At 47.6% G+C, this 27503-nt stretch overlaps 2 protein-coding genes across 2 annotated transcripts in view; both read right to left on the reverse strand.

Moving 5' to 3' along the window:
• On the reverse strand, positions 1–27422 carry LOC148140905 (cytochrome P450 2K1-like). The gene is made up of 9 exons (XM_087979671.1): positions 27017–27422; positions 21943–22105; positions 19656–19805; positions 11495–11655; positions 10286–10459; positions 8784–8925; positions 6041–6225; positions 3157–3298; positions 1–581 (listed from the first exon to the last, which is right to left on the reverse strand). The coding sequence occupies exons 1-9, from the start codon at positions 27206–27208 to the stop codon at positions 403–405; spliced, it is 1488 nt and encodes a 495-aa protein (XP_087835797.1). The 5' UTR covers positions 27209–27422; the 3' UTR covers positions 1–402.
• LOC148140900 (class I histocompatibility antigen, F10 alpha chain-like) overlaps positions 1–27503 on the reverse strand; it is a 413938-nt gene that overhangs the window by 379807 nt on the left and 6628 nt on the right. The window lies entirely within an intron of this gene.

Raw genomic sequence — 27503 nt, forward strand, 5'->3', positions numbered from 1 at the left:
CAAGATTCGGGAACATGGTTTAATCATTCAGTCATTGCAATGCATCCGTTCAAATACCTCAATGAATGTAATGCTCCAAAAAGCAAGGATTCGCCTCAAAATGAATCAGTCAGACAGGTTTGGAATGGGTCTGAGTTAATTTGCAAAGAGCATTCAAACCCTCAATGAAATGCCTGCCTCCTTTTGTAATGGGAGAACATTCTCAGCCGATTCCCTGGAAACATTATCGTTACCGAAGTGAAGGTGGGACGATATAGATTTGTACGAAGAGTAAATGATTGTGTGCCACGTCACATAGAGACAGGGTAATCCGGTTCTGGTGCTGCCTCACACTTTGTGCTGCAGCTCCCACCTTTATAAACCCAGCAGTGAAAGACCGACTGGGCCTGTCGCTGGGTCCCATCAGCGAGACACAGCACAAACCCGGTGGGGTTTCGGGTTGGACACTAAGCCGGTTCTCGGGCTGGTGTCCAGGTCGGTCACACCTGGTGGGGCCTGGAAGTGGAACTTCTGCAGCAGGGTGGTGAAGAACAGGAAAAGCTCCACTTTGGCCAGTGCCTCACCAGCGCACACCCTGTGACCTGAAAAAGAACAGGGGACGGTCAGTACCTCACCCAACACACACACACACACACACACACAGACACAGACACACACACAGACACACACACAGACACACACAGAGACACATACACACACACACACACACAGACACACACACACACACACATATATACACACATATACACACACACACATACACACACAGACACACACACACACTCGCACACACAAACAGGCAGACACACACACATATACACACACATATACACACACACATACACACACAGACACACACACATACACACACAGACACACACATTCGCACACACAGACACACACACACATACATATACACACACATATACACACACACAGACACAGACACACACACACATACACACACAGACACACACAAACACGCATAGACACAGACACACACCAACACACACTCAGACCCACACTGACCCCCCCACACACTCCCACCCACTCACACACACAGACACACAGACACACACACACACACACACAGAGTCTGTTCATAGACCACCATCTTCCAAACCCCCATCGCTGAAACCATCCCAATGGTCACCAACTGCAAGCAATCTCATTCCCACAGTGTGTCTCTCTATCCCCGTACAGACAGAACTCGAACAGCTAGGAGTACATTCGGCCCTTCATGCTCTTTGCTCATTCAATAAGAACCTGGCTGATCTGCTCCCTCCACCCCACCTTCCCAAACCTTCTCCATTCCTATCCATTTAGTTCGGATCCAATAGCCTGGTCCTGAATCTACTCAATGACTGAACATGCACAGACCCTCAGGGCAGGGAATTCCAAAGACACACCCCACTCTGAGTGAGAGAACATTGTCCTCTCCCCATCCGAAATGGACACTCCTTTACTGTGAGGCTGTCCATTGAACAGAAATGATGGAATTTAATTCAGATAAATGCGAGATGCTGCATTTTGGGAAAGCAAATCTTAGCAGGACTTATACACTTAATAATAAGGTCCGAGGGAATGTTGCTGAACAAAGAGACCTTGGAGTGCAGGTTCATAACTCCTTGAAAGTGGAGTCACAGGTACATAGGATAGTGAAGAAGGCGTTTGTTATGCTTTCCTTTATTGGTCAGAGTATTGAGTACAGGAGTCGGGAGGTCATGTTGGTGCTGTACAGGACTTGGTGAGGCCACTGTTGGAATATTGCGTGCAATTCTGGTCTCCTTCCTATCAGAAAGATGTTGTGGAACTTGAAAGGGCTCAGAAAAGATTTACAAGGATGTTGCCAGGGTTGGAGGATTTGAGCTATAGGGAGAGGCTGAACAGGCTGGGGCTGTTTTCCCTGGAGTGTTGGAGGCTGAGGGGTGACCTTATAGAGGTTTACAAATTTATGAGGGGCATGGATAGGGTAAATAGACAAAGTCTTTTCCATGGGGTCAGGGAGTTCAGAACTAGAGGGCATAGGTTTAGGGTGAGAGGGGAAAGATATAAAAGGGACCTAAGGGGCAACCTTTTCACCCAGAGGGTGGTGCGTGTATAGAATGAGCTGCCAGATGATGTGGTGGAGGCTGGTACAATTGCAACATTTAAGTAGCATTTGGATGGGTATATGAATAGGAAGGGTTTAGAGGGATATGGGCCGGGTGCTGGCAGGTGGGACGAGATTGGATTGGGATACCTGGTCGGCATGAATGGGTTGGACTGAAGGGTCTGTTTCCATGCTGTACATCTCTATGACTCTATGACACATCCCCTCTCCAGGGCCTGAAGAATTATCCTTCTTTCAATGTCTTTAAGGAATAGAGCACCAAGACCCTGTTCCAGGAACCAGCTCAGTGACTCTCTCTAAGGTAACTTTACCCTTCCTTGGGTGGAGAGACCAAAACTGTGACTGAGTGTGGTCCCACCAAACCCCTATGGGATCGCAGGACCTGTGCCACCTCCTGAGCTGAATTAGTTGACATTACTGGTCATAGCCTTCGTATTTAACTTCCCTTTTCCTTATTCACTCATGGAACATGAACGTCACTGTCTGGGCCCAGCACTTATTGTCCATTCCTGATTTGGCCCGTTGAGAAGGTGATGTGAGCTGGCTTCTTGAAACACTACAGTCCCTCCGAGTCACTCACCATCCTGACCTTAAGACCACGAGAAATAAGAACTGGAGCAGACCATTCGGCCCCTCGAGACTGTTCTGCCATTCAATAGGATAATGGCTCATCCCACATTCTTCACATCCACTGCCCTGCCTTTTCCATCTCCCCCTTCCTTCAGTATCGCTGGCTCAGAATCGTGGAGTTCCCTCCGTAACAGCATTTGTCTCTCAGCACGGACTGCAGCGGGTCAAGACACCAGCTCACCACCACCTTCTCAAGGGGCGACTTGGGCACGGGCAATAAATCCTGGGCCTAGCCAGTGACACCCACATACCGTGGATGAAGTAAGAGCCAAATGGGGGAGCTCAACCCATTGTGAAATTTTGGAGCTTGCTCCCAGTTCAAATCAGAGCTGGCTCTCCACAGTCAGTTGCCTCACTTCAGAGATGGGAATTTTTTAGTAACGGAACACACGGCCCCTTGTACAACCGGTTACCTGCAGAGAAAGGCATGAAGGCGTCTCTCTTCACAAAATTCCCATCAGCATCCAGGAAGTGAGCCGGGTTAAACTGGTGGGGCTTTTCCCATTGGGTTTTATCGTACAGCACCGAGGTCAGTAAAAGAATAACGGACGTTCCCTGAAATGCACGGAAAGTCGTTCTGAATGTGTTACTGTGCCTGTGTTTAATGGAGAGTGAGTCATGCAGGATGTGGAAAACCCAATTTTCTCCCTGATCCTGTTAGTTTCACTAGATACCTCAGGTTATAACCGACTCCACCTTATTGTCAAATGTAGCGGCTCTTCCCCACGATTAAAGAAACTCAGTTCCTAAAATCCAATTTGCTGTTTGGCCTGCAGTGGGACATAATTACCTGCAGTGGAGGCTGGGTAGATTAGTGCACAGGACCCTGCTGTTTGCTGACAGAAGGAACACGTACATAGATTGTGCCTGTTCAATTCAATAAAACAGGTGACTGCCTCTCTCCAGTTCACCCTTCAGGGCAATCATAGTCAACCTACCTAGTTTAAAACTTAAACAGAGCTTGGCAGTTAAGCACCAGTCATCATTAACTGGTGCATTTGCTTTGACCTCTGCTAATCAGAGTCTACTGGCCAACCAATCAGCACTCTCCTCTCATTCATTAACAATAATGTTACCTGCCCCTCTTCCGTAGTTGCGTTAGAGCCCGGGTGTCCTTGGAGAAGGAGCACGCGGTGTCCACCAACACCTGGAGTTGTTCAGGGAGAGGTGGGCGCCACAGGGAGTGGAGTGCATTGTTTCTCCCTCCAACTCTATTTTGATTTAGTCCCTACCTTCCCTTTCACTGTTTTGATCACACAGCACTGCCCTTTGATGTGAAGGGCAGTACTTGTCACTGGCCACTCGAGTGTTTTCCTATCTTCCTGGTGGTGGAAATTGAATAAAGATCCATGCGCTTTGTGTCTTTCAATGTGTCTCACACCTGCACACACACACCATGGGTGCTGGGGAAAAAATAAGCACCACCGCGGTTAGGCGGTAGTGTGGGGGTTAAAAAAAGACAAAAAAATAAAAAAAAATAAACGAGAGTGTCGTCCCTATCCTCCCCTTCACTGTTTTGATCACACAGCACTGCCCTTTGATGTGAAGGGCAGTACTTGTCACTGGCCATCCTATCCCCTTCCCCGACAGAAAAAAGAAAGAAAAGAAAAAAACAATAATGTTACCCTTTTCATTGATGAGTGCAAAGTGTTTGTAACAGGATTGAGAGTCAGATGGCACATTTTAACCACATTTTGAAAAAAAGCATGTGTGAGGTGCGATTTGACGCATTTTAAAAAACACAAATGTGAGGTGAGATTTAAAATCAAACCTCTTCCCACAGTTCGTGACTGGGTTTGGAATGAAGTATGGTCAAGGCAGGGTCACATGAGGCATTCAGGAGAGCACTTGATGATTATTTCAATAGGACCAATGGTTTATGGGGGAAAGGCAGGTGTTTGGTTCTGTCAAAATGCTAAAGAGAGCTAGTACAGATAAGATGGGAGAAATGGCCTCATTTTTCACTGTTGAGGTTGTGTGATGGGAACCTTCGATGTGACTTTTTTATTAGCAATTCTCAACATTGAAATTTCCCCTTTTAATTTGTTTCCCTTCTAACTCAGTTCCTGTATTTATTCAGAAAGTACCATAATATTATTACCATGGTGACAATGTTCCAAGTAGAACCCTTCTTCAGGACTGGGGTGGGGGGTGAGGGGAGCTGCAGATAAAGGTGGGGGGGATGTCGGGGAGGATTTTGGGTAGGAAGTGGGCCGGGTGGCAGGGAGCAGTGGAAGAGAGGGGGAGGGTCTGGGAAGGGAGGTTGTTTGAAATTGGAGAGTTCAATGTTGAGGTGGAGGATAATGGACATGTCGGAGAGGGTATGGGAAGGGGAATTGAAATAGGCAGTGGTTGGGAGGTCAGTTTGGCCAACTCCAACTAGACCCAACCCCAAGATCATCTCCCCCTCCCCACCCCTCTCTGCCCTCAGGAAAAAAATGTTCCCTTCAACAGTCCTTGGTTTGTGCCACTCTCCCACCAACATCTCCCCATCACCCCACATCCAACCCATGGTACTCCCCTGCAGCCGGAAAAGGTGCAAAACCTGCTGGTACACCACTTTCCTCACCTCCCTCCAGGGCCCCAAACTGTCCTTCCAGGTCAGTCAGAGGTTCACCTGCCTCACTTCCAACCTAGTTTACAGTATCAGGTCCTCCCAATGTGGTCTTCTCTACACTGGGGAGGCCAAATGTAAACTTAAGGAACGGTTCACTGAACCTCTCAGCCGGGCCCACAGGGGCCGACCTGACCTCCCAGTCACTGTCCATTTTAATAACCCTTCCCACTCCCTCTCCAATATGATCATCCTCAACCTTTACCATTGCCAGACCACAAGTTGGAGGAACAACACCTCATCTTCTGCCTGGGCAGCCTACGGCCAGGAGGACTCATCGTTGAGGTCTCCAATTTCAAATAACCTCTCTCTCCATCCCCTGACTCCCTTCCCAGCCCCTCCCCCTCCCTTCCATTCCTCGGATTGACCCTTCCTTCCTTTTACCAACTGGATACATTCCTCCCATCGACCAACCAGATCGTGCCCTCTCCCTGTATTCACCTATTCCACCTCACCACTCTGATCCCCCCTCCCCCACCCCACCCCCTCACCCCCACCCCCAGTCCTGAAGAAGGGTTACACCCGAAACACCCACTTCCCCACCTCCTGGTGCTGCCTGACTTGCTGTGTCCTTCCAGCCTCCTGTTTGTTTATTTTAGTTTCCAGTCTCTGCAGTTTCTTTTGTCTCGAACAATGCTCCAAGTGGCACAAATTGTGAAAAGTAAGCCTTGTATCTCTGATACCTTTGGAAGGAAATACCCTCTGAAATGTGTGTCCTCGGTTGTCGAATGAGCAAGGTTCGGGACAATGTTGGCAAACCTCTGGATTTCGTGAATCACAGCCTCAGTGTAGGGCATGTGTCTCTGGTCTTCTGTCCTCGGGAATCGACCAGCTCCTATCACCCGATCAATTTCATCTTGAACTTTCCCTGAAACAGACAAAAAGGTAAAGATCTTTGGATGGAGGGTAACAGTTTACTGCAGAATGAACTGAAGTGGAGAACTTTGTGTTGTTGAGTGACACGGAACGGGCTCGATCAGTTCCATTGCCAGTACATTCCCCTCTCAATACTTTACTTCATCAACTCTGACAGGCATAAACATCAAACTGCCCCAAACACACAGCTGATGTGATACCACCCACTGTGTGCTAACCTCCAAGGTAAATTTTTATTGTTCACTACTGAGGACAATTTGACACTCTATTTAAAATAATTCCATACCACTATTCATATTTATTACCCTTGAGAAGGTACCGATTGAAAGTGCTGATTTGTCGAGTGTCATAATTTCCACAAACAAAGTGCTGGGCAGGAAACTCGGCAGGGGCAGGATGATCCCAGGAGGGACATTTTAGGGCCACCCCCAGAGTATTCCCCCCTCAACCGAGATCGAAAGTATAACAAATCAATCCAAGTGGCCCATCCCCTCTGCAGTGACCTGTTTATTGGGATAACTGTTCACCTCAACCTACATAAAGCCTTCTTGCCTTCAGTCCAATTGGGAATCAGACAGTGAGGTAATTATTTACCCAAGTGAATCAGACTGACAGAGGATCTGCCAATTCTGTTGGATTCCCGATGTCCCTGAGGGAGGCTTTGTCTCTCTGTCAGAGAGCGAGAGAGGTCTTGGATACAACTTGTTCGAGGCTTATCAATGCTCTGTCTCCACATTCCATGCTGTTGGTTCCCCTTGACCACAATGATCCACAAGATTGGAGGGTTCACTGTGCAGCTACTGGGGTGTTCACCTGGGCTTAAACTCAGGAAAATTGTGATAAATTGGATAATTCTCCGAACATCGATCCAGGTATGGAGCTCAGTGCTGGACTGCAAGGCTCCACCTAGTGGGATTGGTGTGTAGATGCAGGAGTATGACTGTGCCACATTGTCAACAGGTTATAGCTCTGCTCTCTTTCAAACCTGCACTCCCAGGTCTAGCATTTTCTCTGGTGTTTAATAAGTTTTTGTGCTCCAATTCCAGGGCAGAAATCAAATACAGAATTTAAAATGTGGATTGATGAGATGTGTCAATATTGATTTTGTGTCTTTCTGAACGTCACCCTGGGAATCATCCCAGAACCTGCAATGAAAGTTGTCTCCTCTGTGCCCAGAGGTGTCACCTTGGGCTCAAGCTCAGGAAGACTCCACGTGCTGGCTCACTAATGATCAGCTCTTTCTAATCCCAACCATTGGAGGGGTTTCTGATTGTGATGGCCAACATCGTGCTGAGCCCAGAGCTGTTTCAGTATTGCTCTTGATGGTCACTGGGTTCCTGACTGACAATGTCTTGTCTTATTCTCAATCAGATTCTTACAGGGGTCAGTATTTTACCCTGAGGGGAGGGTGGGTTTGAGCACCAGATGTAGATATGAAATGCCACGTGCCAAGACACTCATGACAGGAACTAACCTCCCTCAGGGAACATAAAGGACTGACTAAAACAAAACAAAGGAGAGTAGAGCCCAGGAACACGCCCTTCGGCCCAACAAGACTGTGCTGACACGTGATGCCTTTCCAACTAAAACCCTTTTGCCTCTACGTGGTCAGTATCCCTCTATTCCCTGCCTGTTCCTCAATTGTCAAGATGTCTCTTAAACGTTACTATTGTCTCCACCTCCACCACCTCCTCCAGGCACTTACCACCCTCTGGGTAAAAAAAATTTGGCTCTCATATTTTTGTTAAACTTACCCCCTTTTACCTTAAATTGATGTCACCCAGGAACTGTCATTAAGGACTCCATCTATCCATGCCTCTCATAATTTGTAAACATCTATCAAGTCACCCCTCATCCTTTGAAATTATAGTGAAAACAACTGAGTTTTTCCACTGTCTCCTCATGGCTAATGCCCTCTACACCAGGCAACATCCTTATCAACCATTTCTGAACCCTCTCCAAAGCCTCCACATCCTTCTGGTAGTGTGGCGACCAGAACTGTACACAATATTCCAAATGTGGCCTCACTAAAGTACCACACCACTGCCACATGACTTGCTAATTATTCATCCTCTATCCCTGACCAGTGAAGCCAAGCACGCCCAGATGTCTTCTTGACCTCCTTATCAACTTGTGTTGTCACTTTCAGGGAACTGTGGCCCTGCACACCAAATGCCTCGGTATGTTGGTGCTACGAAGGTTTCTGCCATTTACTGTGTGCAGTACCTCCCTCCTGCATTCGATCTCCCGAAATGCATCACCTTCCATTTGTCTGGATTAAACTCCATCTGCCATTTCTCCACCCAACTCTCCAACCAATCTCTTTCCTGCTGTATCCTCTGACAATCCTCCTTACCATCCACAGCACCCCTGAACTGTGTGTCATCCACAAACGCATCAATCAGACCATGTCTGCATTCCCCTCCCAACCATCTATATACATTACAAGCAACAAGATACAATTATACAAGCAACAATATTATATTAGATTCAGATGCCAATTTAGGCACAACCACCAAACTAACAAACACAGAGTGAAGGATTCCTTACTCTGGATTTCTGGGTAGTTTACCATCAGAAGAAGTCCCCAGCAGAGGGTAGTGGCGGTGGTTTCTGTGCCAGCAGCAAACAGGTCAGCGATTGTAACCACGATATCCTTTTTCTTACTCTCTAAATCTTCACCTCCCAGCTCCTTCAAGATAAAATGAAACAAAGGAGAGTGTGTCGCCTCCTTCAGGAAAATATTCAGCTCCATAAATGTCTGGACAGGGGTATGTGTGCCCGAGGATAGTGATCCTTCCAGCCTCTGGTCATGAACGTCACGATGACAATGACAGACTTGGCAGATGGAATACAATGCAGGGAAATGGGAAGTGGAGGGAGGAGAAATACACTCACTCATGGTCAGGCTTTGGGGAGGCAATAGACTTCACCAATTTGAAGGTGGAGGAACAGGTCGAGAAGTCCTTTAAAGCAACTTTACAGCTTTTGTTGGACTGAGTACGTACATCAGGAAGTTAACCCACACCATTCTGTTTTATATACAAATATATATAAAAATCTGGTGAGGCCTCAGCTGGAATATTGCATCCAGTTCTGGTGTCACACTTTTGGGAAAATGTCAATGCTGGGGCGTGGGTGCAGGGCAGATTTACTGAAGGGGAGAAGATCAAGGGGAGATTCGATAGAACCGTTGGAAATCATGAATGGGTTTGACTGGATAAGTAAGGAGAGATGATTGCAGGAGCAGGGTGGGTCAGGGACAAGTCCAGTAGGAGGGGGCAACAAGGAGCACTCTACAGCAATGCGATGCTGAGTGACTGGAATTCCTGACACAGACACAAAGCTACATTCACACGAGAGTCGGGGATATACTTGAAGGGAAATAAGTGACAAGGCAGTGGAGAAAGAATAGGGGAGTGGGATAGCTCTACCAGGGAGCAGCTATCGATATGATGGGCCGAGCGACCTTCCCCTCTGCTGTATCACCCTCCAATTCTCTGAATGAAAGTTGCCTTTCCTGTCTGAGTTCACCATTAGGTTTCAATCCACTCTGGCAGCTAAGCAGAGATGAAGGGGCAGGACTTAATGAATGTGGGGTTTAAATTCATTAAAGAGATTGATTTCCTAGTCAAAATGAGAATAGTGTGGCTCCAAAGCACTGAACAACAGATCCTGGTGTAATTTCAAGGGCAGTGTTCGGGGAAAATAATGTGTAAAATTAGGAAAGACCTCTCCTCAGTTATATTACTCATGAGACTTTCCATGTTGACTTTTGCAAGACTGAAGCTCACACACCATCAATGCTATATTCTGGACACATTGAGCATCCACGTGATGTCATGAGCACTACGATGAGATAAATAATCAGATACAGTGAGCGCTTGAAGCTACACATTCGTAGTTGTATCCAGAAACGAGGGGCAGCACTGAGCGACATTTTAACAGATGTTTGACACAGAATCTTCCTCCATCAAAACTCACCAAGTCCTGGTGTGGAGTCTGAAATCTGGGGAGATTCCCCTTCGTGCCGAAGAGGTGTGTCACTATACCTGCTGATGCCTCAGAATTAAGGCCTCGCTGAGTGTCTGGATGCTGTTCTCGCTCAACGTCTCTTTAGCAGCTTTGAAGAAATCTTCAATGATTTCATGCACCTTCACGAGATTTTGAATAATCTTCCTGCGGCTCGGAATCAGAAATCCCAGAGATGGGAAAGAGTTGAACAGCTGGATTGGAACAAGAACATCAGGATCAGGCCTTTGGAGGATCCAGTGATCGCTCGTCCACGGTCAGTGCAGCAACTACTTACATTCAGTGATGCTTCATGGGAGATAGGAGATTGTCATGGCAACACCGCACTTCCTCTCCTCTCCTCAGTGCCCCCACCCCAACCCATAAACCCTCCAAATTTACAGTTTTAGTTTGAATGCTTTAGCTCTCATCCAGAATGGGTGACCAATCAGCTATCATCTGTTACATATGGATTCCAAAACTCAGATACAGGTCAGACCAAGTAAGAACAGCAGATTTCCTCCAAATTAGTGGACCAGCTGGGCTTTTCTTGCCAATTATATTCATCATTATACTCTTAAATCCAGATTTGTATTGTTCAAGCGAATTGAAATTCCGCCATCCACCACAGCAGGATTTGAACCCGGCTCCCCCAGGTTGATGTCACTTGCATCATTTTCCTTCATGTGGGAAGCTGAGGGAATCACATCTCTTGAAAACATTACCCCACCTCCCCCCCACCCCCACACCCCGACCCCACCCACTCCCTCTCCATATCAAGAGTCTGGGAGAATGATTCCACTTCGGGGAATCTTTCTGTGATTCTATAAAATGCCTCACTTCATTCTAAATGAGTTCAGAAAACTCATTACGGTGACAACACGTTCAGTGCCAGGCCAGGTAAATTTTGTCAGTGCTGAAGGAGGGCCATTGGACCTGAAACTTTCTCTCCTCAGAGACTACCAGACCTCCTGGGTCTTTCCAGCAACTTCCCAACCATTTTCTGATTGCCAGCAATGCTGCAGTTCTTTGCTTTATTTTAAAATAGATTTCCACGTTTATTTTCTGACCAAAAGTTTTCCAATTTAGCCCACGTAAGCCTGTCTCACATATCAGCATTTATGACTGAGACACAATGTTAACAAGAGTCTTCAACCTGTAACAAGTCAGATGTGGAAATCGTCACACACACCAAATTGCAAATGACCTCAACACTCAGCCTGAGTACAATACCACAAAACGACAATTACATGTATTGGAGCTGTTCCCAACAGTCTCGTGTTCTCATTAACCATGTTTGTCAGATGGATAAATACTTCATTGTTATAATCAAAACGGTCTCCAAATATGATGGAACAGACGATATTGCTCACAGCCAAATACATAATCTGTGCAGTTTCAAAAGGCTGACCTGTGAATAAACACAGAATTCCATTACAAAAAGGCCTCTAAACAGTAATCATACTTCAATCATTGTCCTCTTTCACAAAGCACAAGTTACTCATATAAAACAAAGAACCGCGGAGGCTGCAAATCTGAAGCGACAACAGAAATTGCTGGAGAAACTCAGCACATCTGGCAGCATCCCTGGGATGAAAGCAGAGTTAGTGTTTTAACAAACAACAGTACATTACTGGAACAGGCCCTTCGGCCCATCGAGCCTGTATTGATGCATGAAACCTTTCTGAACTAAAACGCTTCTGCCTCCACACACTCCATATCCCTCTATTCCCTGCTTCTTCAGGAATCGGTCCAGTTCCCTATTCAATGTTCCTGTTCTGAAGAAGGGGACTCGAAAGGTTAACGCTGTTTTCTCTCCCACATATACGCCCCGACCTGCTGAGTTTTGTCAGAATTGGGAAGATTTAAGATTAATCAGGAAGCAGGAAGTCAAAATTGCAGCTTTTAGATGAGTCATAGTCAGAGAGATGTACAGCATGGAAATAGACCATTCCATCCAATTCATCTATATCTAGTGCCTTTTGCCTGTTCTTGGCCCATATCCCTCTAAACCCTTCCTATTCATACACATGTCCAGATGAATTTTAAATGTTGTAACCATATCAGCCTCCACCACTTCCTCTGGCAGCTTATTCCATCCATGTTCCCCCCCTTTGCATGAAAATGTTGCCCCTTTAGGCGTCCATTATATCTTTCCCCTCTCACCCTAAACCTATGCTCCCTAGTTCTGAGCTCCCCTGCCCCAGCGAAAAGGCCTTGTCTATTTACCTAATCCATGCCTCTCATGATTTTATAAACCTCTAAGAGGTCACCCCTCAGCCTCCGACACTCCAGGGAAAACAGCCCGAGCCTATTCAGCCTCTCCCTATAACTCAAACCCTCCAACCTGGCAACATCCTTGTGAATCATTTCTACACCATTTCATATTTCACAACATCCTTCCTTGAGGAGGGAGACCTGAATTGCACAAAATCTTCCAAAAGTGGCCTAGCCAATGTCCTGTACAACATGACTTCCCAACTCCTAAACTCAATGCTCTTACCAATAAAGAAAAGCATACTAAATGCCTTCTTCACGATCCTATCTACCTGCAACTCCACTTTCAAGGAACTATGAACTTGCCCTCCAAGGTCTCTTTGTTCAGCAACACTCCCGAGAACCTTACCATTAAGTACATAAGCCCTGCCTGCTTTGCCTTTCCAAACTATAGCATCTCGCATTATTTAAATTAACCTCTATTTGCCACTCTTCGTCCACTGGCCCATCTCGCCAAAATCCTGTAGTACTCTGAGATAACCTTCGTTGCTGTCTGCAACACCTACAATTTTGGCATCATCTGCAAACAAACCAACAATACTTCCTGTGTTCACATCCAAATCATTTATATAAATGATAAAAATCAATGAACCCAGGCACTGATCCTTGTGGCACTCCACTGGTCATAGGCCTCCAGTCTGAAAAGCAACCCTTCATTACCACCCTCTGTCTTCTACCTTTGAGCCAGTTCTATATCCAAATGGCTAGTTCTCTCTGTATTCCATGTGATCTAACCTTGCTAACCAGTCTACCATGCGGAAGCTTGTTGAATGCCTTGCTGAAGTCCATTTGGATCACATCCACCACTCTGCCCACATCAATCCTCTTAGTTACAAGAAATCACTTTGAAGGAGACATACCATCTTGTTACATTAGAGCCAGTCTCACTACTAAAAACTTTGTGCTACATTTCCCTGAGAGCCCACCACCTCCTACATTTTCCAAAACAACATACTTGTTTGAGATGGAATAGCCACAGGAGACTCCTGCACTATCTGCCTACCTTTCCTGGAGTTAACCCATCTACCGGACTGTCTGTGCAGTTTTTCTCCCTTCCTGAAGCTGCCATCCACCACACCCCTTGCTCCTGTAAATTCCTCATTTCCTCAACCTGCCACTCTCACCAATCCATGCAATCCAATAGAATTCGCAAACAACACACTTCCTGCAGATGTAATCATCAGTAACTTGGAAACTCTCCCCAATCTCCCACATCCAACAGGAAGAGCACATCACTCGACTAAAAGCCATCTTTACACCTTAATCGACAGACACAGAAAATAGCCTTGTCGTACCGCTCTAAAAAGGATAACTTAGTACCTGTGTTTTATATCATTAAAGTTTATTGAAGAGAGAGATCTTAATAAAAACATATAATCAAAAGTACCCCTTATACTCACTGTTGTAGATTTACCAAAAACCACAGTCAGGTTACACTTTAAAGCTAGCCATTTCACTGCTCCCTGTTGTGAGATCCCCACATGGTTTCTCAAAGGTCAGCTTCGAATTTTACTGTTTGTTCATTTTTCTCAGAATGAACGCCAATGTCCAGATACATTTCTAACTAAACAGCAAAATCATACAGCTCTGCAAGGTCTTTGCTTGGTCAGACAGCTGTACAGGATCAATCCTGGGTCACACAGCTGTGCAGGGTCACTGCTGGGTCACACAGCTGTACAGGGTCACTGCTGGGTCACACAGCTGTACAGGATCATTGCTGTCTCTCACAGCTGTACACGGTCATTGCTGGGTCACACAGCTGTACAGGGTCACTGCTGGGTCACACAGCTGTGCAGGGTTACTGCTGGGTCCCACAGCTGTACAGGGTCTTTGCTGGGTCAGACAGCTGTCCAGGATCACTGCTGGGTCACACAGCTGTACAGGGTCACTGCTGGGTCACACAGCTGTACAGGATCATTGCTGTCTCTCACAGCTGTACCGGGTCATTGCTGGGTCACACAGCTGTACAGGATCACTGCTGTCTCACACAGCTGTACAGGGTCTTTGCTGGGTCAGACAGCTGTCCAGGATCACTGCTGGGTCACACAGCTGTACAGGGTTACTGCTGGGTCACACAGCTGTACAGGATCACTGCTGCGTCACACAGCTGTACAGGGTCATTGCTGGGTCACACAGCTGTACAGGATCATTGCTGGGCCACACAGCTGTACAGGGTAATTGCTGGGTCACACAGCTGTACAGGATCACTGCTGGGTAACACAGCTTTGCAGGGTCACTGCTAGGTCACACAGCTGTGCAGGGTAATTGCTGGGTCACGCAGCTGTGCAGGGTCACTGCTGGGTCACACAGCTGTGCAGGGTTACTGCTGGGTCACACAGCTGGGCAGGGTGACTGCTGGGTCACACAGCTGTGCAGGGTCATTGCTGGGTCACGCAGCTGTACAGGGTCATTGCTGGGTCACGCAGCTGTAGAGCGTCACTGCTTGGCCACACAGCTGTGCGGGGGATTACTGCTGGGTTACACAGCTATACAGGGACACTGCTGGGTCACACAGCTGTACAGGGTTACTGCTTGGTCAGACAGCTGTGCACGTTCATTGCTGGGCCACACAGCTGTACAGGATCACTGCTGGGTAACACAGCTGTGCAGGGTCACTGCTGGGTCACACAGCTGTGCAGGGTCACTGCTGGGTCACACAGCTGTACAGGATCACTGCTGGGTAACACAGCTGTACAGGGTCTCTGCTGGGTAACACAGCTGTACAGGGTCACTGCTGTCTCACACAGCTGTACATTGTCTTTGCTGGGTCACACAGCTGTACAGGATCACTGCTGGGTCACACAGCTGTGCAGGGTCACTGCTGGGTCACACAGCTGTACAGGGCCACTGCTGGGTCACACAGCTGTACAGGATCATTGCTGTCTCTCACAGCTGTACACGGTCATTGCTGGGTCACACAGCTGTACAGGATCACTGCTGGTTAACACTGCTGTACAGGATCACTGCTGTCTCACACAGCTGTACAGGTTCATTGCTGGGTCACACAGCTGTACAGGATCACTGCTGGGTAACACAGCTGTACTGGGTCACTGCTGGGTCACACAGCTGTACAGGATCATTGCTGGGTCACACAGCTGTACAGGGTCACTGCTGTCTCACACAGCTGTACAGGGTCTTTGCTGGGTCAGACAGCTGTCCAGGATCACTGCTGGTTAACACGGCTGTACAGGGTCACTGCTGGGTAACACAGCTGTACAGGGTCACTGCTGTCTCACACAGCTGTACAGTGTCTTTGCTGGGTCAGACAGCTGTACAGGATCACTGCTGGGTCACACAGCTGTGCAGGGTCACTGCTGGGTCACACAGCTGTACAGGGTCACTGCTGGGTCACACAGCTGTACAGGATCATTGCTGTCTCTCACAGCTGTACACGGTCATTGCTGGGTCACACAGCTGTACAGGATCATTGCTGGGTCACACAGCTGTACAGGGTCACTGCTGGTTAACACTGCTGTACAGGATCACTGCTGTCTCACACAGCTGTACAGGATCATTGCTGGGTCGCACAGCTGTACAGGATCACTGCTGGGTAACACAGCTGTACAGGGTCACTGCTGTCTCACACAGCTGTACAGGGTCTTTGCTGGGTCAGACAGCTGTCCAGGATCACTGCTGGGTCACACAGCTGTACAGGGTCACTGCTGGGTCACACAGCTGTACAGAATCATTGCTGTCTCTCACAGCTGTACCGGGTCATTGCTGGGTCACACAGCTGTACAGGATCACTGCTGGTTAACACAGCTGTACTGGGTCACTGCTGGTTCACACATCTGTACAGGGCCATTGCTGGGTCACACAGCTGTACAGGATTAATGCTGGGTAACACAGCTGTGCAGTGTCACTGCTGGGTCACACAGCTGTGCAGGGTCATTGCTGGGTCACGCAGCTGTGCAGGGTTACTGCTGGGTCACCCAGCTGTGCAGGGTCACTGCTGGGTCACGCAGCCGTACAGGGTCACTGCTTGGTCACACAGCTGTGCGGGGGGTTACTGCTGGGTTACACAGCTGTACAGGGTCACTGCTGGGTCACACAGCTGTGCAGGATCACTGCTGGGTCACACTGCTGTGCAGGGTCACTACTAGGTTACACAGCTGTACAGGGTTACTTACTGATTGGTCACACAGCTGTGCAGGGTCATTGCTGGGTCACACAGCTGTACAGGATCACTGCTGGGTCACACAGCTGTGCAGGGTAACTGCTGGGTCACACAGCTGTACTTGGTCATTGATGGGTCACACAGCTGTACAGGCTCACTGCTGGGTCACACAGCTTTACAGGGTCACTGCTGGGTCACAGAGCTGTACAGGGTTACTGCTAGGTCACACAGCTGTGCAGGGTCATTGCTGGGTCACACAGCTGTACAGGTTCATTGCTGGGTCACACAGCTGTACAGGATCATTGCTGGGTCACAGAGCTGTACAGGGTCACTGCTGGGCCACACAGCTGTACAGGATCATTGCTGGGTCACACAGCTGTACAGGATCACTGCTGGGTCACACAACTGTACAGGATCACTGCTTGTTCACACAGCTGTACAGGGTCACTGCTGGGTCACACAGCTGTACAGGATCACTGCTTGTTCACACAGCTGTACAGGGTCACTGCTGGGTCACACAGCTGTGCAGGGGCACTGCTGGGTCACACAGCTTTAGAGGGTCACTGCTGGGTCACACAGCTGTGCAGGATCATTGCTGGGTCACACAGTTGTACAGGATCACTGCTGGGTAACACAGCTGTACAGGATCACTGCTGTCTCACACAGCTGTACAGGGTCACTGCTGGGTCACACAGCTGTACAGGGTCATTGCTGGGTCACACAGTTGTACAGGATCACTGCTGGGTAACACAGCTGTACAGGATCACTGCTGTCTCACACAGCTGTACAGGGTCACTGCTGTCTCACACAGCTGTACAGGGTCACTGCTGTCTCACACAGCTGTACAGGGTCACTGCTGGGTCACACAGCTGTACAGGGTCACTGCTGGGTCACACAGCTGTACAGGGTCACTGCTGTCTCACACAGCTGTACAGGGTCACTGCTGGGTCACACAGCTGTACAGGGTCACTGCTGGGTCACACAGCTGTACAGGATCATTGCTGGGTCACACAGCTGTCCAAGATCACTGCTGGGTCACACAGCTGTACAGGGTCACTGCTGAGTCACACAGCTGTACAGGATCACTGCTGGGTTAACACAGCTGTGCAGGGTCACTGCTGGGTCACAGCGATGGGATTCAAACCGACATCTCTGAGGAGACTGGAGTGTGGGAAGAAGAAATGTATCATTGTTTAACATCACTGAATCAAACTCCTGGAATTCCCTCCGTTAGAACAGTTGTACAGGGTCACCGCTGTCTCACACAGCTGTTCGGGGTCATTGCTGGGTCACACAGCTGTTCAGGGTCATTTCTGTGTAACACAGTTGTGCACATTCACTGCCGGGTCATGCAGCTGTACAGGGTCATTGCTGGGTCACACAGTTGTGCTGATTCACTGCCAGGTCACACAGCTGTACAGGGTCATTGCTGGGTCACACAGCTGTACAGTGTCATTGCTGGGTCACACAGCTGTACAGGGTCACCGCTGTCTCACACAGCTGTTCGGGGTCATTGCTGGGTCACACAGCTGTACAGGGTCATTCCTGGGTCACTCAGCTGTTTTGGTTTGATGTCTCCATTTCTAACCTTCCATGTGATATCTGCTTTGTCTTGCTTCATCATTTTTAAAACCATTGTTCTTTTGATTTCTTCCCAAAATAATCAAAGCAACAGCTTATAAAACAGTAATTACTGCTCCAAAGATTCCAGGAAATCATTTCCAACACTGCAATATCTCCAATATCGAGCAGCTGTTACAGCCACAATTTTTTCCCATCCTCCACCTCAGGTTACGCAGAATCCTTCAGCTTAAAATGACTTGGCAGCGATGGGATTCAAAGCTACATCTCCGAAGAGACTGGAGTTGGGAGGAAGAAATGTATCATTGTTTAACATCACTGAATCAAACTCCTGGAATTCCCTCTGTTAGGACATTGTGGGTCAACCTACAGCACGCGAACTGGAATTGTTCAAGTAGACAGCTCACCATCTCCTTCTCAAGAGGCAACTAGACACAGGCAAAATGTTGCTGGCAGTCAGCGGTGCCAATGTCATGTGTAAAGGTTTGAACACATAGCATGGTCTCAATTCTCACACTGGCTGTGATTGCTGTAAAGGTCCCACCTTTTCAATCTCATCCCTCACCTGAGGCATGTTTAAGGTTAAACTCAGCACCAGTCATGTCTACTCAGTGAGAGAGAGAGGGACAACGGGGATTTCACCTGTCAATTATGTCAGACCAAGTCGAGGAGGAACAAACAGATTTTAGGGGTGAAATGGACCAATGGCTTGAACAAACAAATGCCTAAATTGACCCGAGAGTTGGGAAGAGCATGAGAAAGGCTGTTAATACACCATCGCACCTAACTTTTAGCAACCACCGTCCACACTGAAGGAATGGAAATAATTCAGTAAGCTTTGTGCAGGAGCAGACAACCAGACACAGACCATGTTGTGTCCGTGCTTACACACCAGAGTCTGGACTCAAATTACCTTCAAACTCCCTTGCCACTGCACCAATGTCACATCCTGTTGTGTCCTGTGAGAATCGGTGTGCACGGACCAGCCCACATTTTAAAATAAGAAATCCCACAAGGGTGCTTTCCACTCATCTCCAAGTTGCATTGGGACCTGGAACCTGAGGGCCTCCAAGGGCCACCCCAACAGTGACTGACCTGGGAGCCTCACCACAGCCATAGCTCAGCAAGTCTAGTTACCTCGACACCCACATCTCTGCTGTATACGTGAGAGCCTGTCACCAACACGTGGAGGCGATGGTCAAAGAACCAGAGTGGCAGAGTCTCTGCTGATCAGGCAGGACCGAGTTAAATTGAGGGGAATAATAGACCTGAATCTTCACAGCAGCAGCAGCATTGGTATGTGGATGCTGCCCTGGAACATTCTCTTGATCTAAAGTTGGTGTTGGGATCTTTTGTTCAAGTGAAAATCTTTTCTGTAGATGTCAATTTCGAGGGAACCATGAATCCCAGCATGTTATGACCCACCAAGCACTCACCCTTGTGACTCTCAAACACATTGACAAGAAAGCTGGCCTCTTCATTGATCCTGTCTTCAATGGATTTCTTGCCCATGCCAAATCCTCGGAGAGCTGAGATCACAAACTTTCGGTTCTCCCGCCACAACTTCCCGTCACTGAATATCACGCCTGAAAGTGACACACAAAAAGCTGATCAAATATTGTACACGGGTTCTGCTGTGAGTGCTGCCAAACCCCAGGTTTCTAACGCCCTTTCCTTTCCTGAGAATTACACCATTCTACAACCAAGAGGAAGGTCATTGTATCCATGAGTGCTCTTTGGGGGAGTGAGCCATTGGTCTGACTTCACAAAATTCTTCTTGATGTTGTCATTCTCAATTCCCCTTTGGATGTTCCTGTTAACCCTGCTTCCAGAACCATCCCAGGTACTGCATTCCAGATGACAATGACAGCCGTAAAACCAAATCTCATCTTCCCTCTGATTTTTGTAACCAAGTGGCCTCTTTTGATGTAGTCTGCCCAATTCTGTTCTCCCTGTTGCAGGGAGGATATTATTAAGCTGGACGGGGTTAAGAAGAGATTCACCAGGATGTTACCGGGATTAGAGAGTTTGAGGTATGGGGAGAGGCTGCATAGGCTGCAACGTTTTTCACTGGAGTGTGGGAGGTTGAGGGGTGACCTTGCAGAAGTTTATAAAATCATGAGGGACATGGATAAGGTGAATGGCAGGTGTCTTTTCTCCCCGGGATGGAGGATTTCAAGGCAAGGGGCATATTCTTTAGATGTGAGTAGAAAGGTTTTAAAAAAAGACATGGGGGCAGTTGTTTTATACAGAGTGTGGTTTTTGTGTGGAATGAACTTCCAGTGGAAGTGGTAGAAGTGGATATAGTTATAACATTTAAAAGACATTTGGATAAGTACACGAATAAGAAATTTTTGGAGGAATGTGGACCAAGTGCAACCAAGTGGGATAAGTTTAGTTTGGGATTACGTTCAGCATGGACTGGTTAGGCCGAAGGGTCTGTTTCAGTGTTTTATGACTCTATGATCTATGACTCCCAATTTCAGTGTTTGTCAGTTCATATTTAAGGTTATCCCACAGTAAAATGTGCCATTTTTATTTGTTGATTTAATATTGAACAACTCGAATATATCATGTGAAGGTTAATGTTCTGTAGCTTGAGCAACATTTATGGAGTTAGACAAATTGTTGATGCAGGGGATTGTCCCAGTTATTCAATGACTCCCATTATATTGAGGGAGGTGATGAAGAAGTGCAGTACCTTGAGACAGCAAGGTATTGGCAAGTGGCCAATTGGCAGGAAATAAAAACTAGGAAGGTAACAGGGTCTGACTGCCAACCCAGCAGCTTAACCAAGGGAGGGATGTGAGGTCTGTTAGCAGCTCGGGATCTGATCCCTGCCATTTAATATGACAGCAGGAAGCTCGAGTGTATTGGGGTTTTGAATGAGATGTCGAAGTTGCACAATGTATTTATGTGGATGTGAAATGTAATGATTTTAATTGCTAGTAGCCCTCTTCTCACGCAGCACAAGTTTTGGTTGGCATTACTTTGGCATTTTCTAGCACATTGCAAGAATTCCGATTGTCAAAATGTGTATTTCTTCAGCAAAACCAAAGGAAATTATGTTGAAATTTAATAAAACATTTGTTTGGCTTCAAGTGGAGCAATGTATTCAATTCTGAGTGCCACATTGTTGGGAAATGGTTGAGCGAGGGTCACCATCAGACGAATGATAGATGATCGCTTGTCAAAGGTGGTGTTGTTCACCTTGGAGAAGAGAAGGTTGTGTGAGCTTTTGGATGGAAATATCCAAGATCATAAGGGATCTCGTCAGAGTCAATGAAAAGACACTGTTTCCCATTGGCTGGAGGACTGAGAATCAGATGGCACAGAGCTCATAGCATTGGCAAAAGAAACAAAGAGGGTTTGTGAAAGACACATTGAATGGTGATGATCAGAAGTGCCTGATCAATGGAAATTCAATGGAAGTTTTGAAAAAAGATTTGAATAAGTGCCTGACGAGGGAAAGGCTTTTCAGGGATGCAGGGAAAGGGCAGGGGAGCAGGATCATTTCAGTTGTAATCACTGATAAACATTGGCCTAACCCAAGATTATTGAGAATGAGAAGCTTGGTTATTTATAAATTGAGGGAAATAGTGGCTAAAAGGCCACAGTTCAATTCCAGAACATTTTGTGTCACTTTGACCAGCATGATCGGGTGAGCTGAGTTGAAGACAGAAATGACCAAAGAGTAACACAGAGATGAAAGAGGGAAATTACCACTTTGGAATGAAACTGCGTCATATATCGGTAAGTGTGGCCTCCCACTGAATTGATCAGCGTGATTCACAAGAGCGTCTTTCACTGTGTCGTAACCAGTCAACACCACTGCCTTCAGCGGGCCGAGCTCCACTGAAAATACACTGCCATACTTCTCTGCAAGCTAACAAAGAGAGATTTATTTCATTAAGGTTTCATTTCTAATCAGCTGTAGCACAAGTCAGGGGCGAAAAATGAAGGAAAGAATATTAATCCCCAATTCTTAAGAATTTGATGCCCATCTGTATTTTTCCTCTAGAAGGTGTTGGTGAGCTGCCTTCCTGACCCACTGCAGTGCAGGTGGGTAAACCTTCAATGGTGTTGGGAAAGGAATTCCAGAATGTTGAACATAGAAACAGAAGGAGGCCATTCAGCCCCTCAAGCTCCCTCCACAACTCAATGACATCATGAATGATCTTTGGCCGAACTCCATGTTCCTGCCTTTGGCCCATATCCCCTCATGGATTTGCTTCATAAAAATGTATCTACCTCAAGTTTAAAACTAATAACTGATCCCACACCCACTGCCATTTGTGGAAGAGTGATCTACCACCCTTTCTCATATCTCCCTCCCGAACGGTCTGGCCCAGACTGTGTCCTTTCGTTCGAGACTCTCCAAACAGTGGAAATAGTTTATCTTTATCCACCCTTTTCATGTTAACAATCTCGAAGATTTTGATCAGATCACCCCTTATCCTTCTAAATTTGAGAGAAAGCAGGCCTTATTTGGATCATCTCTCCTCATAACCTAACCCCTGAAGGACATGTATTATTCCTGTAAACCTCCGCTGTGCTCCCTCCAAGGCCATTCCATCCTCCCTGAGGTGTGGAGCCCAGACCTGCTCACAGTGCTCCACGTGGGCTCTGACCAGGGTCCTGTCTAACTGCAGCATAATCTATTCATCCTTTTGTATTCCAGGTATGAAGGCCAACATTCAACCAACTTTCTTGATTATATTCTGAACCTACTTACAATATTTCAATGATCTGTGCACCCAATCTCTCAAGTCACTTTGCACATCCACTGTTGAGCCAGTGACACTGAAGGAACAGCAATACTTTGTCCTTGTAGATTCAGCACTAACTTACTTCCATGTTGTCATGGTCCCATGTGGCTGGCTATCTGCATCAGCGGCTCACCAATATCATTGACCACACTCCATGAATTCATGGGTAGGCCCAGTGATGGTCATTTTGACCTTACTGCTGTTCCTCTTACTCAGAATGTAAGTAACCTTTTTCACTCTCTTGCTAGCTGTTTCTTCCAATTCCTGGATTTTCCTCTCTAGTGTTATCTTCTCATTCCCACCCCCCCCGAAAAATTAATCTGAACCTCCTCAATAACATTAATATACTATCCCATCAGGACGCTGGTCTATCCTCTATTCAGGTGCAAACCATCCGGCCTGGACAAGTCTCAACTGCTCCAGAATTGTTACTAACCTCTGAGGAGCCTAATTCCCCCAAACTTTCACCCCCACAAATGCCATATCCCCTGGCACGTATCCATCTGCTTATCCTCCACCTTGTTTCCTGTCCCATGTTAGAAATATTCCCAAAGCCCATTTTGGAGAGAACATCTCTCGTATACCTGTGTGATATCCTGTCAAAGGCTTTCTCCTGGTCCAGGCTGATCAGGCAGGTGTCCAACCCTCTGTCCTGCACGTAGGCGATCGTATCCCTGAGGAGTGCGAGACTCTCAGCGATCTTCCTGCCCGGTACAGCACAGGTTTGGTCAGGGTGAATCACCGATCCCAGAGCAGACCTGACCCGGTTGGCGATAACGTTTGACAAAATTTTATAATCCGCATTCAATAGTGAGATGGGTCTCCAATTTTTGAATTCCTCCCTCTCCCCCTTCCGCTTGTAGATGATGGTGATGATGCCTTTCCTCATGGATTCACTCATGGTACCTGCCCGAAGCATACTGACTGACACCTCCAGCAGGTCCTGGCCAATCAAGTCCCACAGAGCAGAATAGAGCTCAACTGGTAAGCCGTCACATCCGGGAGTTTTATTCTTTCCGAAGGACTCAAGGGCCTTGGTCAGCTCGTCCAGAGATAGTGGCTGGTCCAGTCTCTCCCGTGTTCTGTCGTCTAAGACCTCCGTGATAGAGGACAGGAACGGCTGGGAGGCCGTGCTGTCGATCGGCGTCAAGTCATACAGACTGGCATAGAAGGATTTACTGATCCTCATGACGTCAGCCTGAGATGATGTTATCAAGCCATCTTCTTCCTTCAGGCTGCTGAGCATGGAGCTCTCTTTGTGCACCTTCTGGATGAAGAAACGTGAGCACGTCTCCTCCTGCTCCACCGAGCGGATCCTGGATTGGAAGATTATCTTGGAGGCCTCTGAAGCAAAGAGCGAGGCTTGCTGGCCCTTCACCTCCTTGAGGTCCTCCGTGACACCCACCCCCATCGTCTGCAGCAGGAGCAGGTTCTGCATACTTTCCTGGAGCTGGGACAGTTTTCCCCGCCTCTCTCTCGCCTCCTGAACACCTTTGAGGTTGAAAAACCTCTTGATGTTCCCTTTTACTGTTTCCCACCAGTCCGCTGGGGACTCAAAGAGGGGCTTCACGGTTCTCCAACCTGCGTAGTCCCTCTTGAGCTCCTCAATGTTTCCTGGGGTCAACAGCTTGGTGTTCAGCTTCCACGTTCCCTTACCAGCCCGCTGCTCGTCCTGTAGGTGACAGTCGGCCAGCAGGAGGCAGTGGTCAGAGAAGAACACCGGCTTGACGTCGGTGGATCTGACCGAGAGCGTTCGGGACACAAACAGGTAATCTATCCTTGAGCGGATAGACCCGTCTGCCCGTGACCAGGTGTATCTACGCTGCGCTCCGTCTGCAGGGTTGTTGAAGACGTCGTGTAGCTTGGCATCTTTTACCGTGTCCATCAGGGCTCTGGACGTGGCGTCCAGTTTACTGTCCCCCCCGCCGGATCGTCCATCTGCATCAATGATACAGTTGAAGTCTCCAGCCAGACTGACTGGCCTGGACCTACCCAGCAACAGAGGAAGCTGCTGCATGACGGCCAACCGTTCACTCTTACCCACTGGGGCGTACACATTAATCAGTCTCAGGGGAGCATTCCTGTACATGACGTCAGCGACGAGGAGGCGCCCGCCCACCACCTCCTTAACCTCGGAGATGGTGAAGTTGCCTCCTCGCAACAGGATACCCAGGCCGGAGGCGCGGCTATCGTTGACCCCCGACCAAACTGACGGCCCATGGGCCCACAAGCTCGACCATCTCCTGTAGCTGCTGAGGTGCAGTATCCCACACTCCTGCAGAAACAGGACGTTGGCTTTAACGTTGGCCAGGAAGGCCAGTGTTGGCCAGTATTCGACTGGGACAACACTACTATTATAGGACAAGCCAAACAGAGAACAGCCAGGGAATTCCTAGAGGCATGGCACTCATCCACAGATTCAATGAATAAGCACATCGACCTGGACCCAATATATCGACCACTGCAACGGACAGCTGGAACTGACAACCGGAAGTGGCAGATTCAAACCACGACAAATGCCGGAGGAAACATCACAGAAGCGCTTCACAGGAGGCTCCCAAGCACTGAGGATGTCAGCTAGACAGGGGACAAAATGTCTGCAACACAAATTCCCAGCTCGGCGAACAGAACCACAACAACAAGCACCCGAGCTACAAATCTTCTCACAAACTTTGAATGTATATATATATATATATATATATATATACACACACACTAATCCAGAATATATGTTTGTGGGGTGAGTTTGTACTTGAAGTATTACATTTTATTTTGTTCAAAAACTGCATAAATACATGTCAGATTCTGTAAACTGGGACACCGACAGATTTTAACCTCACACCTTCAATGCATTATCTGAGTTGAGGTGGTACCTATTGTTCAAGATCCCTCGAGAATGTAACTTTAAAAGGAGTTCTGGGATTTACATATGAAAGAACTGAAACGAACATGATCATTCTAAAAGATGAAAGACTGGATCTTTATTTGTTAAATATGACACTCCATGACACTGCAATCCTGTTGCTATAAATCCTGTGTTTGTTCCACAACCACCTGATGCAGAAGCAGTGCTATTGGCTGGTGTTGTGTGAGCTTTAACTTTGTCCACCCCAATCCAACACCGGCTCCTCCAAATCATGCCATATCTCCCAAGTCCCAAATTCCTTAGAGCTGTTGCTTTCCCAATCCTCCCCCTGCAACCCTGCTCCACCCCATTCCCAACCTTGGGCCCCCCCTCTGGTGGTATGAACCCTTGCACTTTAAATTGCGTTGGGAAGCGGTGATTGTATTTGCAAAACAAAAAGACAAATCAGTCCGCATTTTGTTCATGATTATTGGACTGAATTTTAAGACTTTTTTTTCTTTCCCTTGTGACACGTATTTGATGGGCACTTGGCTCTGGGATATTCCTCAAAGGAACACTCACTCTCACAAACCAGTCCCTTCCCTTTGCACTGACCTCACTTCGGTTTTTGATCAGGTTTTTGATCAGGACGTGAATTCAGGTGTTTTCCTGAACTTTCACAATGTCATTATCTGGTTATAATGGCCTGAAATAAAAAATCCAGAGATTTTTGATTCTCCCAAATCTTCTTCCATCATTTTATATCGATCCCCTCTCTGCTTTAAATATCTGGTTGTAAGGATCTGATAAGCTCTCAAATAGGCTTCAGGATTCAGACCAAATCCAGCATGGTCAGAGGCCATTCGGTCCATCGTCCAGCGTCGCTCTCACTTTACTGTCACGTTAATTAAATTGAACATTTCCCAGATTGGTCACTCTCTGAGGTGCCATAACTTTGCAATTGCTTTTTTTTTTCGCCTCCCGATCTGTTTAGAATTAAAGTCCGACCAGAGATCAGAGACTCTCAGAACACAGCCCCCAGGGCTAACAGATTCCTCGGTCAGGGATTAGGGATCTGCTTCGGTTTGTGTCTCTCTCGGTCTCTGTGAGCTTCTCCTTGGGAGCTGTTCCCTCACACCGCCCCATCCCTCAGACAGTCCCCCAGTGAAGGATTCTCACTTACCCCAATGAGAGACCAGTCCAGCCTTTTGAGGTCCAGTTGGTGCAGGTTTCCGATCAGAGGAAGCGGGTTTGGTCCAGGAGGGAAATTCATGGGAACTCTCCGCCGAATTACGGACACGACCAGGAAGAGAAAGAGGGCCAGCAGCGATAGGGCCAAGGTGTAGTCTGTGGGGAAGAGCTTGAGGAGAGCCATTGTGTCAGAGTGCTCAGGCACCAGTGATGTTAGAATGTGTTATGTCCTTCAGTCCAGTCCCCGACTGGCAAACAACAAGCTGTTTTCCTGATTTGTCTCACCGAGTGTTTTTAAGCCCCACCTTCCCTGTGAAATTCCATTAAACATTTGGGTACACAGTAACCTGAGCTTCTTGGCACAGAAACGGTGCTGCCCTCTCTTGTAATCCCACAGCAGGCCTGGCAACATCAGGAGGTGGAGAGGTGAACGTTTCGGGTGTAACCCTTTTTCAGGACTAGGGGTGGGTGTTCGGGGT

This window comes from Chiloscyllium plagiosum, unplaced genomic scaffold, assembly GCF_037043375.1.
Source record: "Chiloscyllium plagiosum isolate Xiang-an unplaced genomic scaffold, Cpla_swu_hap1 HiC_scaffold_35, whole genome shotgun sequence".
NCBI lineage: Eukaryota > Metazoa > Chordata > Chondrichthyes > Orectolobiformes > Hemiscylliidae > Chiloscyllium > Chiloscyllium plagiosum.